Source organism: Dipodomys merriami, unplaced genomic scaffold (genome assembly GCF_024711535.1).
Source record: "Dipodomys merriami isolate MVZ:Mamm:240054 unplaced genomic scaffold, mDipMer1.0.p SCAF_2, whole genome shotgun sequence".
NCBI classification, from domain to species: domain Eukaryota; kingdom Metazoa; phylum Chordata; class Mammalia; order Rodentia; family Heteromyidae; genus Dipodomys; species Dipodomys merriami.
Genome location: NW_027203381.1, coordinates 31,212,501 through 31,229,564, shown reverse-complemented (window position 1 = coordinate 31,229,564; position 17,064 = coordinate 31,212,501). Strand labels below are relative to the sequence as shown.

Here is a 17,064-nt window from a genome sequence, read left to right as displayed (position 1 = left end):
CAACCCAGATGCCCCTCAGTAGATGAATGGATCAAGAAAATGTGGTATATATGTCTCCATCAGAAAGAATGACATTGCTCCATTTGTTAGGAAATGGAAAGACTTGGAAAAAATTATATTAAGTGAAGTAAGCCAGGCCCAAAGAAACATAGGTCTTATGGTTTCCCTTATTTGCAATAACTAGTGTATGTCTGAGTCAAGCAGAAAAGGTCAGATAAGTTGATGTTAGGGAAATGAACCCTAGGATATGTATTCAAATGTTTTTTTTCTTTCATGCGATTGTTTCTAACACATTTATAAGATTATTTCTTTGTTGTTTTGTATGTCCCTCCCCAACAGTATAACCCCTGCTTTCACTGTAAAAAAAAAAAAAAAAGAACTAGTGTGTAGTGTAGAGAGTAGATTGCACTATCATTGGATGTGTTCAAAAGAAGGATCTATTAAATAACACAGAGTTATATTTGGGAAAAACATTTCCTGATTTTATATTATGGGTACTGCTTTTGTGAATTTGTTGTGTCTTGGGCATGTAAACAGAGTGTTTTGTGCCTACAGGCAGCCCTAGCTTTAGAGGGCTCCATGTTAATGAAAATCAGGGCACACTGGGGACTACATAACACAAGGGTAGACTGAGATAGGCATACACAATGTTGTGCAAAAGGAAGGCTGCTTGTATGTGGTATGTGTGTGTTTGACTGTGTGCTTGAGTGTATGTGTAAATTACTCAACACACCCATTTAGTCAAATAGCTACTGTGTTAGCCAGTTTTCCTTTACTACATTAAATAGCTGATATATTCAACTTTGGGTCAAGGGGAGAGGGGAAGATGAATGAAGGGGGAGAGGAGGAAAAGGCAGTCAAGAATTCATTGTATATACCACAAAATTAAGAAAAAGAAGGGAAGGGGTAGATCAAAAGGAGGTGACAATATTGAAATGGGTGATGCAGATCAAGATTTGTTGTATACATAAGCAGCTTTGTTAAATGGCAAAGAATTCAATATATATTCTAAAAGAAAATAAGAAAAGTGAGGGTTGGCAGGGATGGGCAAGAATGTTGAAAAGGATGACATCAATCAAGACACGCTGCATTTTCATAAGCTGCTTTATCGAATGGCAATTCCTTTGTACAACTACTTAAAGGCAAAAAAACAGAGGAAAGCATTTGGCCCACATCTATAATCCGATCTACTAAGAAGGCAGAGATTGAGAAGATCCTCATTCAAGGTCAGTCCAGTAAGAAACTCAGGCAACTCGACCTCAGTAGAAAAGACTGGATATGGTGTTGCATTCTGGTCATCTCAGCTCTAGTGGTAAGGGTAATCAGAGGATTACAGTCCAGGCTGACCCAGAAGTGCTAATCTCAAACAAACAACCAGAAGAAAATTGTCTGGAGGTGTGGTTCAAATGATAGAGAGCTTCTCTTGAAAGCATGAATCCATTAATACCACAAGTAAAAAGAGGGAAATGGCTCTATGACAAGGAGACCTTCCATTTTTGCTTGAAAAATGACATTGTAAGGATAAGTGGCGAGATGTTTTTTTCTTGGAAAGGATGATAGGAAAGACAGGAAGGTACGATTACAGCAATGCACATTTGTGGAGTAAGCACCTGGATTGGAATAGAAGGAAGATTGCTTCTCCAGCAATGTGGCCTAGGCCCAACCGATGCCCAAACTTGGAGTTCTTCAAGCTGTCCACTCACTGGAAAAGGAATGAGACCCCAGAAAAAATTACCTTGTCATGATTCGGTAAATTGCTAGATGGTAGGTCCACTAAGTGAACAGTTGTTGGAAAAAGAAGTTGCGTAGTCTTAAAATATTCAAGCTGGTAATTAGTACTTACAACGGAAAAATGAATAAACTCCTTGGTTATGTTTTCAGGCAAATGACCACATTTAATATCACTAGTAATGAAAATATGCTTACCGATATTTTTCCAAAAGTTGAACATAATTTTAATACTACATCATAGTCATCATTTAAGTCTTTACACTGAATCATACCATAAAAAGACAAAGAGAAATCTGCATTGACAAGACTTCTGTCAAGCAATTGGGGTAGGCTCTTAAAATCTCAATATTTTAGAAAGCATTTGTAGTAATAGAGTTTGAACTCTGGGCTTCATCTTTGTTGGCAGGTACTCTACAATCTGAGCCACACCTGATATACATTTTGGCTCTTATTATTCTGAGATAAAGTCTTGCTTTTTGCTCATGCCCACCTGTATGATAATCCCACCATAGTTGAGATGATAGTCACTCACCACTATACCCAACTTCTTTGCTGTTGAGATAGAGTATTGCGAACTTTCTTTGGCTCAAATGGTCCTGGAACATCAATCCTCTCCTGCCAACCTCCCAAGCAGCCAGGATCACACAGGCCTAAGCCTTTCTCACTTCATGAAAGACATTTTTTGTGGCAGTACCAGGGTTTGAATTCAGGGCCTTGAGTTCACTAGACTAGTGTAATATCATGGAGCTAGGCATCCTGTCCTGCTTTCCTCTGGCTACTTTTAGGATAAGTTCTTGCTTCTGGTGGGAGGCAGGTACCTACTTTAGACTCCCCAACCTTCCTGGGATTACAAGCATGTGTCAGTATGTCTGGCTTCCCTCTACTGAGAGGGAATCACATGGACTTTTCTGCCTTTGGAATTCCAATTCTCCAACCTCAGCCTCCTACCTATCTTGGGATGACAGGCATAGAGCACCACACGTAGCTATCGATTGGGAAAGGCTCTCATGAATACTTCTGCTCAAGATGGCCTCACATTATGAGCTTCCTGTTTTCAGTTTCCCATATAGCCAGGATAGCCAGATTGTGTCGCTGGCTCCTAATTGAAAGACACTGTTTTAAAATGTAGACTACTCTGAGATCCAGGAAGATGCAAAGTTAAGAAGAGGTAAAGGAAAAACACTCAGTGCTCAATAATATAGACCAATAATTGATTTAGAGAATTACAAGTGGACTTGATACCTGTATCCATTAGCTAATTAATTACAGCCCCTCAGCTCCAAATCCATTTTTATTTACTGTGATTTGAAATGTGAAGCCGGGTCCATTAACAGTTTTCTTTGTCCAGCTAGAATGAAGGGGGGGCTTTTTCCACACAGGGCAAGTGGAAGGGCTCTGCAGGTCCCAGCAAGGCCTTCCCTTCTTTGTTCAGGTAGGCCATCGTCATCCTCTCCTTCCTCCTGCACAACTACTAGCAGCAAGTGTGAGGGAACCAGAGACAATCATTCAGTGGGGTTCTCCACCCAGCATCTCCATTCATCTTTCTCTTTCTCTAACGATGCATACTAGCTGACAAGTGGCTGGAGCCAAAACATCCACTGCGACCCAGCCACAGTTTGGTTACTCAGTTGCTGTTTGCATTTGCTATTACTGAATTCTTTCGAACAAGAGATCGGGGGAAAAATACTTTTTAAGGAGTGAGAGAGTACCAGCAGTGAGAAGATTGCCAGCAGTGAGATGCTGGAGTCCAGGCCAATACAATTACCTGTAACTTGCTCGCTGCCTGATTTTAGCAGGCAGATACCAGAAGGTGGCAGCAGAGAGCTATGTTACCGGAATAGACTTTCTAGCGTACAGTAGTACAAAAGATGAAATCTAGAGGATTTGACAGTACCGTTTTCTGGAAATCCACATTCTGATAGAAAACAGAAGAAAAAGCAAAGTTTATACAGAGCTCAGCTCTGAAGCAAGGATGTAATGTCTATTTACGTCCCCATAACCAGGTGTTTCAGCATTCTGTTTGTACAAGAATGAAAGATTTTGAATTCTTAGAGCGAATTTTGAGATGTGTGCAAATAACTATGAACTGGATTAAATTGTTATGATTCGGCATCTTTGGCATTGTTGGGGCGTTTTCTGGTGATAACAACTGGAGGTTGGTGCAGTTCCACATGGTTCTAACTAAAAATAATACAATATGCTACTATCTCCGCTTTCTTTACTTTTCCATCTTTTGTTTTCTTTTTCTTATTTCTCTTGTGTTCTTTTCTTTCTTCTAAGTGAAAATACACACGAGGTTTCTTTGTAGAAATACACAAAGTTAATTACACAAAGTTAAATTGAAGTAATTTGAATCCTCAAAACCCTATAGATTTACATGGTAACTTTTGGGGGTAATTTTTGAAAAGCGTGTCCTGAGTGTGAAGTTATGTTTGGTGGACTCAGTCTAGTAAATGTTTCCTAGACACTTAAAAAGACAGACATTAAATTTCTAAGAATTCCATACTGAACAAATTTACAACTTATCTTTTTTGGGGGGGGGTCCTGTCATGGGGCCTGAACTCTGGGCCTGGGTGCTGTCCCTCAGCTCTTCAGCTCAAGGCTAGCGCTCTACCACTTGAGCCACAGCGCCACTTCTGGCTTTTTTCTTTTTGCTTATGGGGTGCTGAGGAATCGAACCCAGGGCCTCAGGCATGCAAGGCAAGCGCTCTACCCCTGAGCCACCTTCCCAGCCCCTTACAATTTATCTTTACACCTGTGTTTAACCAGTAGGCCATTACTTAGAAATTTGCAAATTTAATATTTCCTACTATATGTTCCATCTATATTATTGAGTGGTTTGCACATAACTATCGAATATCTACCTCTTTTCTTTTTTTTAAAGTTTTTTTTTATTGTGAAAATACTGTGCAGACGGGTTACAATTACTTGGGCAAGGTAATGAGTACATTTCTTATCAAGCATTGTTGCCTCCTTCCTTGTTTTTCCCCTACCATCCCTTCCCATCTCTACGACTATACTCTCCCTTCCCCCCATCCCCTCCCCAGCCAAAGTTGTAAAGTTCCTTTTTTTGACATAACATCTTCATTGTTGCAATGGGTCCACCTGTATCCCTATTTAAATGATTTGTTTTTTCCCCCTTCTCCTCCCCAAATTTTACCAACATCAAATACAGTGAAAACAGGGGTTATACCATAGGGAACGGACATACAAAGCAACAAAGAAATCATCTTATAAATATGTTAAAAACAATTGCAAGAAAGAAAATACCACTTGTGTCCTTATCTTGGGGTTCATTTCACCTAACATCAACTTATCTGACCTTCTCTACTTGACTCAGACATTTACTAGCTATTGGGTCCTATGTTTCTTTGGGTCTGGCTTACTTCACTTAATATAATTTTTTCCAAGTCTTTCAATTTCCTAACAAATGTGGCAATGTCATTCTTTCTGATGGAGGCATAGAATTCCATTGTGTATATAAACCACATTTTCTTGATCCATTCATCTACTGAGGAGCATCTGGGTTGGTTCCATATCTTAGCTATCGTAAATAATGCTGCAATAAACAGTTGAGCTGATAGCTTTATAGCTTTAGTATGGCCTTGTTTGTGATCATTTGGGTAAATGCCCAAAAGTGGGATTGCTGGGTCATAGGGGAGCTCTATGTGGAGTCTTTTGAGGAACCTCCATACTACTTTCCAAAGAGGTTGAACAAGTTTACACTCCCACCAACAATGCAGTAGGGTTCCCTTCTTACCACATCCCCTCCAGCCTCTGTTGTTATTAGAGTTCTTGATTACAGCCATTCTAACTGAGGTGAGGTGGTATCTCAATGTTGTTTTGATTTGCATTTATTTTATGGCTAGAAAGGTTGATCATTTCTTCATGTGTCTATTGGCCTTCCTTCTTTCCTCTTCAGAGAAGTTTCTGTGTAAGTTTTTAGCCTACTTGTTTATTGGGCAGTTGTTTCTTTGAGGATTTGTTGTTGGGGGATTTTGTTTTTTGAGTTCTAAGTATATTTTATATATGAGACCCTTGTCTGTTGTATGGCTAGTGAAGATCTTCTCCCAATCCATGGGCTTTCTATTGATCTTGCTAGCTATGTCCTTTGCCATGCAGAAGTTCTGCAACTTCATGCAATCCCATTTGTCCAACCTGTCTTTGATTTCTTATGTTTCTGGGTCTCTATTAAGAAAATTTCAGCCTGTGCCAAGGAGACCTAGAGTTTCTCCTATTCCTTCCTGTAATGTTTTCAGGGTGTCTGCTTTGACTCGGAGGTCTTTGATCCATTTAGAGTTGATTCTGGTGCAGGGTAATATATAAGGATCTAGATTTAGTTTTCTACAAGTGATTAACCAATTTTGCCAGCACCATTTACTGAAGAGGCTGTCTTTCTTCCATTTTATTTTTTTTAGCTCCCTTATCAAAGATTAGATGGCTATAGGTTTGTGGGTTCATTTCTGGGTTTTCAATTCTAAGGTCCTGAGGTCTTTTTTTGTGCCAGTACCAAGCTGTTTTGATTACTATGGCTTTGTAGTAGAGTTTGAAATTTCTACTTTTTTTTCTTTGCCAGTTCTAGGGCTTGAACTCAGGGTTTGGGCACTGCTCCCTGAGCTCTTTTGCTCAAGACTAGCACTCTACCATTTGAGCCCGAACTGAACTTCTGGCTTCTTTTTTTGGTGTTTAATTGGAGATACGAGTCTCACAGACATTTAAGCCCAGATTGGCTTCAAATCATAGCCCTCACCTTTCAGCCTATTGAGTAGCTAAGATAACAGGTGTGAGCCAAGCCCAAGATTTACTTTCTCCTTAGTCTTGTTCAAGTGTTGAATGCCACCATATTTATAAAATAGACAAGATTTTTACCCCAATGAACACTCTGTTGTCCGGTGATAATTATGTAATTAATTATAACATCTTTAAACATGCACCTCTCGATTTTGTTCATCTTCACTGTTAATTTCTCTAAATCTGGTAATTTTCCTAAAATCATGTGTTTGCAGCATTACAGATTATGAATATATTTTAATTTCTCTTTCATATTTTAATGAATGTTCCAGAAGCCTGAATATATACTGACTTAGATACTTTAGCACACACACACACACACACACACACACACACACACACACACACACACACACATATATTTGCCATTGTTCATCTTGAGTTTCCACATATGTAAAGTTAAGATAGCTTCACCTGCTTTTTTGTGAAATTAATGTGAGAGATAAAGGGAATAATATAGGAAGCAATTGCTAAAAGCATCACTCTAACCATTCAACCCATTTTTAATATCTGTTTTACTGTGTTATTTAGAACCTGCATATTAGTCACATTCATCAGGGAACAACCTGAAAAGTAAAAATGTGTAAAGATTTTTATTTTAGTCCTGAACAAAAAAAATGTAACCTCATGCTCTGACAATATTTCCTCTGTCAGGCTCTAGTTAAATATTTTAGGTACAGCATTATTTATTAACCACACAGGTGTACAAAAGGCTAATAAAAGTCCCAGGACATTCTCACTATTTTCTTAACAAATAATGAGCAGGACCAAAATTCAAATTAAGGAATAATCCAAGTCTAATGCCTAAGCTTTTTCAGTGGAATCAGATTTGCCTTGGATAATGGAGGAGAAAAATAGAAGCAAAAGAATGAAATGGAAATGCTGCACCTGTTTTCTAACAAGCTAATGCAGTTGAATGGAGATAGAAATCATGTCTGCAGATGATGGTTATGGAAAGTCAAAGTCTTATTAAGTCCTCAAATGTTTTGCACCATCAAGATCCATGGATCGCTAAGGATTTTTTCTATCATGTTTTTCAGGTGCATTTACCTACTCAAATATATGTCAGAAAAATAATGTGCTTTTCAGATGCTTGACTAAGCCATTAGAAGAATTGGAATCTGATGTCATACTGTGTCTGCATCATCTATATCCTAACTCTCTTTCCCCTGGCAACCATTCCTTATGGGATTGCTGCTCTCAACATTACAGACCATGAAATAGTCCATTTAGGACAACTATTCTGCCTCCAAATGAACGGAAGAATCTTAGGAAATTAGAGTAAAAATAAAACAAAAAGCCAAGAATACAAAAGAAAAATCGTAAACAAAGGAACACGGGGGTGGGGGATGAGGGGGAGGGATTACATGACACAAGTCAGAAACAGTTTCTCTTTAGCTATGCATAAATTAGGTTTCTCCTTAATTTTTTTTAAAAAGGAAGAAATCCATGGAAGTGGCGCTGTGGCTCAAGTGGTAGAGCACTCGCCTCTGAGCTGAAGAGCTGAGGGACAGCACCCAGGCCCTGAGTTAAAGCCTCATGACTGACCAAAACAAAAAAGAAAAAGAAATCCAATTCTATCAGGAAAGTTTAACTGAGTTCTGAAATCTAAGATGAATTAGTTGTGTAGCATTTTAACCATCATTACAAGAAGATTATGTCTTATTAGTTGAGGAAAAAAAACCAAGCTGCTACAGTCAATTTTGGTCATTACTTCTATCAATCTTCATTATAGCCAAGAATAAGATGTCAATTCATAATTCAATGAAAGCTATTTTAGGTGGGACAAGAGAGATACACTCTTGATTTGACCTGCTGTAAGGCAAAACTCCTCCAAAACAGAATCAAAGAGCTATTAGGATGTTCATTTTACAATTGGTATTAAAACATGTTAATCTCATCTGAAACAGTTTATAGAAGTTGTGTAGTTCTGTCCCATGTTTTATGAGAACTGCTTTCTGTTGATTGAACTAGAAATACTCTAAGTGTGTCTCTATGGATGGAGTTATTCCTTCGATAGAAGCTATTTGGAAAATGCGGCTTTTCTTTTATTTAAATGAGGATCCTTTGAACTTCGTCTCAGAGGGGAAACAAATACAGTAGTCAACACTTACAAGAGAAACACTCTGAGATACCTCGTGGATATCCACACTGTATCACACTTAAAAAAACTTTTCTATCATAAAGTTTAACTGATAACCGGGGCTAGAAAGGTGGCTCAGTGCTAGAGTGCTTGCCTTGCATACATGAGGCCCTGGGTTTGATTCCTCAGCACCACATGAACAGAAAAAGCCGGAAGTGGCTCAAGTGGTAGAGCTCTCACCTTGAGCTGAGGAACTGACCCAGAGTTAAAGCCTCACTCCCAACAAACAAACAAAAAAAGTTTAACTGATAATTAAGAAGCATGAGATATTAACAATGACAAATATTATTACAAAGCAATCAATATACTTTAAAAAAAAATTCAGGCATCATTACCCTTGAGCTGTAGTGACAAATGATGGTTGGTAAAGCATAAGCACCATAAAACCTCCACAGTCATATAAGCAAGATGCTTACTGAGTGACAAACAGGCTGGTAGCATATAAGGCATGGACACATTGAGGCAAAGGAATGATGTTCGTTCAGGGTTTGGACACACAGAGCAGGCTAGCACAATAGTTCACCATGCCACTCAGGGTGGCACAGAATTTAAAAGTTATACCATTTTTTTTTGTTAAATTCTTCATCTTATGATTTTGGACTCTGACTGCTAGTAGGAAACAGAAACCACAGGAGGTAAAACCAACACTGACAAAGAGGGACTCATAATAGCATTTGAAGAGAAGACTAAGAGTTTTCTGCTAAGAATATTTGGGATTGATTGAAACATTCGTACAAAGTATACAGGGGAAAATAGTCTCTAAATGATAAAGTTAGGGACCAGATTGCTGAGAAAATGACTTCCTATTGTGTTTGCATTCAAATTTTGATCTTGACTAAATCTTTGTGGGCCAAAGTTTAGGTCTGGTGACTTACTGATTATACCAAATTGAGTGTCTGATCTCCTGCTCCCCAAATTTCACACTGTTACCTAAAAACGGTGCTACTTTGGGCAAATCACTTCATCCCCCAAATAAAAGAATGAATAAGAACTATCCAGTATTCCAAAAAATTGAAAAAAATGAGGAAAGGTAAGGGGGAAGTGAGAATGTTCAAAAAGGTGAAGTTGACCAAGATGCATTGTATTCATAAACTGCTTTGTTGAATAGCAACTCCTTTATACAACTATATAATGGTAATGAAAAAAGAATTGTGCAGTATTGTGAACACTAGATTTGAAGTGCACTGAAGTCTTCTATACTTTTCCCACATGACTTTAGCACTATGATTTTAGTGGAACCAGTAATCCCCTTTCTACCCAAATTTTACTATAAAAAATTCTTTTAAGATCTTGTAGCTTGCACAGAAGCCTTCAACTGAAATATTGAACTAAATATGTGGTTAAAGATTTCAAGCTTTCTTTGGTGCAATGCCACATTCTTGAGATGTTTTGGATGGTTAAACTCATCAACACCATTAATTCAATATGCATCTTATGTTTGTTCATTTTTTTCCTAATCCAAAAAGCATTCTAGAGTTTGACCAAACACCTCTTTTCTGAATAGGTCAGTTACTGAGATTAAACAATGAGAAATTTGGACAAAACCATCTGTTATAATTGGATATTTCTGAAAATTACAAGATAACTTTGATTATTGGGTACTGTGAACGGACTAAAACTTAAGTGGCATTTTATGGTGACATTAACTTGAACATAATTCAGAACTTTCTATCCCTTCAGGCATTTAAGGTTATCTCCTAGAGTTACCTCAGGAGTAATATTGATAAAATTAATTTTTTGATAACATGGATTAAGAATTAACTTTATACTAAGGTCAACAAATATAGATATCTACAAAGAAAACAAGATAAACAAGAATGTTACATAGATGTATGTGATTCAGTCCCCAAAATAAGAGGATCATCACAAAGTTGCAATCAAACTTGAACTACTATGAACTTGACTTGTGTAATGACAGCATAGAAATTTCTTTTTAATGCAGCACTATTCTGAGTCAGATATGCCTGGGTCAATGGTTGTAATTCCATACCATGACTTCATGCTGAGAGATGAAGATGTTTAGCAATTGGGAAGCATTCTTAAGTGGAGAACAATTTCTAATATTTTTCTAGTGTTTTCTTAGCTCCCATGGGAGTAGGGAAATAAATACCAGACAGTTAAGAACTATAAGAAAAATTAATTCAGTAAATTCAAGCCAGCTACTCTGGTTTTTCATTTGAAAAAAAAAACATACACAACCTTGAATTTTCTTTTCACTTCTGCTATTATAGCTTCCATTTCTTCAGTTTTTTTCTTGGTTATGGCAAAAATGGTACCAGTGCGATAACATTCCTCATAGAGCTCTTTGAGATATGCACTGTTCTTTTTCTTCATTCTGAGCAAAGATTGGATTTCATTCTCATACTCTATTTTTTTCTCTATACTATAAAAGAAAAGTAAAAAGTGACTAATAAGATAAGTTTAAAAGAACATGTGTTGAGGCAAATTCATGCAATTATTCTTAAAGAATATATAGATATATATACTGAGACAAATATTTCATGGGAATATAAGTGGGGCAGGATTAGTACTAGATTATTTGGCAGTACTAGAAATTGAACTCAGGGTCTCATTTTTGCTAGGCAAGCACTCTAAGCAATCCTCTAATGCTTTTTGGTTCCAGTTATTTTTCAAATAGAGTCTCATGTTTTTTTACTTTGGCTAGCCTACAATATTATCCTTCTACTTCTACTTTCCACAGTGTCTGATTTGAGGTATATAGTACCATACTCAACTTTTTTCTTGGGAGAAGACTTTAAATTTTGCCCAGGCTAACTTTGAAGCTGCAACTACCTCATCTCTGTTTCCTGAGTTGCTGGTTTGTAGGACTGAGATTGTATTTTGTAGATAGATAGATAGATAGATAGATAGATAGATAGATAGATAGATAGATAGATAGATAGATAGATAGATAGATAGATAGATAGACAGACAGACAGATAGATAGATATACAGATATTTGTACATTATAGGTATATGTTTATATCTGCAATACAATAATATCTTATATGATAATATAATATTCCAATAATAAGAAAATCCTGTAAATTAGGGATAACTGAAAGGAGATACAGACAAATAAACCTAGGACAAACTTATTAAGTTCAAGGGTTAGTTAATTACCTATCTTTTTACAGATAGATATCTATATAGAAAGATAATTTTATATATGATATAATTATACATAACATAATTATATAGATTATATACAAAATATAATTATAATATACACATCTACATATAAATCTACATATATATGTATATCTACATATCTATCTATCTATCTATCGATCAATCAATCTATATCAGATCTGCATTAATTCCTCATTCCTGTCTATTGTCGGGTGGGATATAAGAACAAACATTCATTCAAGGCCTGCCTGAATGAATGGGTAAGCTACAAGTAGAGTAATCAACATTGTAGAAAAGAATTAAGACAAAAAGAATCAACACAGGAGTGGAAAAGGAGCAAAGGAAAAACTCACTGAATTATTCCATGAGATGAGTAATGAGGGCATGTGTCACTGGTATACAGCAGGGCTGTGGGGAATCTGTGCTTGTTTGTGAAAAGAACAGCATTGACTAGGGCCTAAGTTAAAGGCAGTTAACAGCTCGCCTACAGAGAAGAATCAATCTTGAGGCCAAGACTCAATGAAACTGTCCATTATATCAATAGATACATTAATATTTTTTTCCTGACACATCATCATAAGATCATGGTGAATCAAGCAAAGCTACAAAAATGGTTGGCTTTATGATTATAAACTAATCACTCTGATAAACATTGGTGCAAAAATTCTCAATAACATTATTTCAAACTGAATATTAAGAAGATGCATATTAAGATGACAGTATATTAAGTATATTAAGAAGATGACACACCATGATCAAGTTGGTTTGATCTCAAGGTTAAAGGATGACCCAATATTCATAAATCACTAAATATAATACATCACATAAATAGGACCAAGAACAAATAAATCACATGATCATCTCAGTTGATACACAAAAAGCCTCTGACAAAATTCGACACACTTTCATGATAAGAATCTCTGGAAAATTATAGAATAGAACATAATAGTAAAGCAAACAAAAATGGACAAATAAAAATTTAAGAGTAAAAAGTGGATAATACAGAATATATATAACAAATACATAGCCAATATCATACTAAATGTGTAAAAATTGAAGTGACTTCCCTTAAATCAGATTGAGACAAAGATATGAACCAAAACAGATAAATGTGGAATATAGCCAATTGAAAAATAGAAAGGTATGATAAAAATAAGGGAAATAAATTTGTATTGTGTGAGTTTGACTAGTAAGAGACAATAATTCCTATCTGAATGTATCTATAGGAATTAATTGAGAAGATAGCTGGCTAAATATGAAAGTGGTATGGGTTTGACAATTAAAGGCAGGAAAAATATTTCAACCAGTATTCAGAAAAAGATGAATTATCTAGAAATACCTTGACAGTGCTAAGTATTACTTGAATATGAACTAACTTCCTGTGATACCATTCAAGTTTAAACATAATAAAAGTCTTTTGGTGTGTTTTAGGAATATTTTTCCACACTTATTTTATATGTCCATATCCTTTGTTGGTCGTGGGGCTTGAACTCTGGGCCTGGGCACTGTCCCTCAACTCTTCAGCTCAAGGCTAGCACTCTACCACTTGAGCTACAGTGCCACTTCCAGTTTTCTGATGGTTTATTGGAAATAAGAGTCTCATGGATTTTCCCGACTGGACAGACTGAGATCCTCAGTTCTCATCCTCCTGAGTAGCTAGGACTACAGGTGCAAGCCACAGGCACCCGGCTATGTCCATATTCTTTTAAAAACTGTAAACTCAATTAACTAAGATCATTCTCTTTCTAATATAAGGTACTATCTAGCAAGTGGCCTGGTTCTTTCTGACTGTGGGGGTTTTATTCATGATACTATGGGTTTTGTTTTTTTTTGTTTGTTTTTGTTTTTGTTTTAACAAGTTGTCCTCATATGTCCACTAAGCTAGCTTCCACCTCTGGCAAGATTAATTAGCATATTCCTGTTTACTTCCAGCTGTTAGGAACAGCTCAGGAACTCTAGGTACTGATTTCACTTTACACATGGCTTTCTGAGTTATAGCAACAAGGTGTTGAGTGTTATTAAATAACTACTTTTTCTGATCAAATATAACTAGGAGATATAATTAAGAAAGGAAAGAAGATGAAAAAAGGTGAGAGAGACCCATAAAGATGACACGTGGGCAATTCTTAAGTATAAATATTTGTTGGGGGTAAGGGGATGAATAAAATAAGATGGAAAGAATAGTGTTGGGCATCAGAAAGTAGATTCTGAAAACTGAACAGTCAGGTGGTAATGTCAAGATCTAAAGATCTAAAGAACAACTAGCAATGGAAAATGATTAATGGATGCTAAGAGAAAGTATTACTGTGAATGAGGAAGTCTCTTAGACTTTAGAGTCCAAGTTTTCCATGGAGCAATACACGATAAATTCACATCTTGATTACCTTTGAAAAAGCACAAGCCATGAATAAGAGAAGGTGATGTATTTATTTATTTATTTAGCCAGTCCTGGGGCTTGAACTCAGGACCTGGGCACTGTCCCTGAGCTTCTTTTCCTCCAGGCTCTACCACTTTGAGCCACAGTGCCACTTTAGTTTTTTTTTCTGTTTATGTGGTACTGAGGAATGGAACCCAGCATTCTACCACTAAGCCACATTCCCAGTCCCTTAAAACTGCTCTACAATAAGCTAACATTCAGCTATGAAGAATTTTGAATGATGGATATTATTAAAACAGTATTTTTCATCTACCATCATCTAATATCAGAAAAATTCTAAATAAAATAATAACAAAATAATTTAAGACTATTCATACAAAATATGCTGTGAAAGAACATTCTACACTTCTATGAAACAGCATCAATCAAAAGAAGGAAGTAAGGAAGGATAGGTCATTCTTTGAGAAACAACTGCTGGAGCCAAACCCAGAGACGGGGCGGGGGGGCGGGGGGAGGAGGTAAGTCACAAGTTTTTGATATTTTTAAAGCAGTGTCAAAACTCTTTTTGTGTGTAAAAACTTCTATAAAGTCTTAGAAACAGGAACCAAGGCTTCCCTATCAGGGAATACAGGTGTTGTTTTTTAGATGGAAAGAGCATGTATTTTAGTCAGATAGGCCAAATCCCAATTACTCCTTAAGTGTGAAAATGGTTTCATATCTAACATCCTCCTTGTACGATTGAACTGAAAAATATCTATAATTAAATTTCTGTGAAGGTTAAGTAAATTGAGGTGAGTGTATACAGTTTGTCTACCATCTCGAATACAAATCATTTCATAACTGAAAAGATCTTTGATAGAGTAAAACTAGCAAAGGAGAATGGTTAACGCTTGCTGAAATTATTACTGTGAATGTGGAAGTCTCTAAGAAGTTAGAGTCCAGGTTTTTCCATGGACTAGTACACAATAAATTCACATTTTGACTTTTTGTTAATAAAAAGAACACACTACAGTCTCTGGGGTCATTCTATGGTCCTATGGCTTAGTAAAATAAAACAGAATGAATGAAAAATGAAAGAAGATTGGAAAGAGGAACAATGATCAAGATACATTGTACTCATAACCTTACTTAATGGAATTATAACCCCATACAACTAATTAATAATAAAAATTTTTTAAAATGAAATGAAAGAAACCATTCCTATTGCTTTGGACGTCATAAATGAATGTGTAATAGAGCAGAGAAAATAGGAGCCTATGAACAGTGACAAAGAAAAACAACTAAAATAAACTCATATTCAGAGCTCAGTAAACTCCTTGTGTCATTTAACACTTCAGGAGAACTCGCCGCCCCACACAATGGCTGCCAGCAAGTAGCTTGCCACTCAGAGGAAACAATTACTACACTGATGACCAGTGACTGTGCACAGTGTGTCATGACCATTTGTGGGTTACAACCTTCTAGGATCATTTAGATTTTTAAAAGAGAAAAAAAGATCTATCAGTGTGGAGAATTAGACTTAAACACTTTAAATGGTTTCTTCCTCACTAAGATCCCAGACTTAGGTGCGCACACTCTCTCATGTCTGTCTGAGCATATAGCTCACCTATTCAGACTTTCCTCCCTTGAACCCATCTGTAGCTTATGGTCTATCATGTGAAGTCAATTAATTTAATCCCTTAATCAGCAAGGCTATTTCCCATTTATGTCTTTAGGACAGACAAGTACCAGCTGGGAATTTATCCTGCAATTGTTCAGTGCTTTCTTTGTATTAATTCTTGAGGACTACTTTTACTTTCCAATAAGCAAGTGCTTCCCTAAAGAATAGGAGCCCTAAAGTTTTGTAGCAAAAGACTGCATATTCTCTATTATGTACATTCCTATGACTTTTCTAAGACTCTCCTTTTAAGCGGTTTGTCTGGTCCTGTTGTTTAATTTTATTACTCCAAATTTGTCTTTGATAGCTTCCTTATGGCAGAACTATCAACCGATAGATCTAAATTTGACTTTTTATTTCCATCTGAAGAGCTTATAGGAATATAAAATTTAATCTAGCCAAGAAGATATATCTTCTCCCTCCCAGTCCCCTTCATGTCCTTTTTCAAACCCTCATTATCTCAGTGAGTAGCCTGAGATTTTTCTTCTCTTCACATCTTTTACCCAGCTGTCAAAAGATCCTGTTGCCAGCTCTTCTAGAATGTATCAGAAAATCGGCTCTTTCTTGCCATGTATACTACAGAAGCCTTGATCTATGTCATCATTATTAATTTTTTTCTGAACCACTAAAAGCATCACCCTCTATATGGCCACCAAAGTCCATCCTTCAATAAGAAGACCAAGTGACCTTTCTAAAGTGTAAGATTATAAAAATGCTTTAAATCCAAATGCCTCTGTGCTTTCATTACTGGTGCTATATCTACCTTGTCAGTACTTGTCACCCCAAATTACACCTCATGAATGGCATTGAGGGAACACTAGTTTCCATTCTGTGTCCAGAGCAAAGAGAAATTTTATCTGTTTCAGGACTTCCATATTTCCTATTCCTTCTGTATGTAATTCTCTTCCCTAGAGCTGCTAAAGCTAGCACAAATTTAACTACGGCTCAACTAGAGTGATACTTCCCAAAGAACTGACCCTTACTGTCCGTATCAAACCCTGGCTCCCAACCTCTCCCAGGCCAGACAATTCCTCTGTCACATTACCTAAGTGATGTTCTTTGTAAGAATACTGGTTAGTGAATGTTGAAAATATAAATTTTCATATTAGTACATATTTTCCCCTGGAGGAAAATGAATAATAAATTCATAATAAATGCTTGTTGGACAAGCAGCAGATGTTCACACACACACACACACACACACACACACACACACACACATACTTTTATTGA

At 36.6% G+C, this 17,064-nt stretch overlaps 1 protein-coding gene across 5 annotated transcripts in view; it reads right to left on the bottom strand.

The window, feature by feature from the left end:
- Window positions 1-17,064, bottom strand: part of Ccdc178 (coiled-coil domain containing 178) — a 306,788-nt gene that overhangs the window by 190,780 nt on the left and 98,944 nt on the right. For all 5 annotated transcript variants that reach the window (XM_070029364.1, XM_070029363.1, XM_070029365.1 and 2 more), the window contains one exon: window positions 10,865-11,048. In XM_070029364.1, coding sequence (XP_069885465.1) covers window positions 10,865-11,048 — 184 coding nt within the window. The remainder of the gene's footprint in view (window positions 1-10,864; window positions 11,049-17,064) is intronic.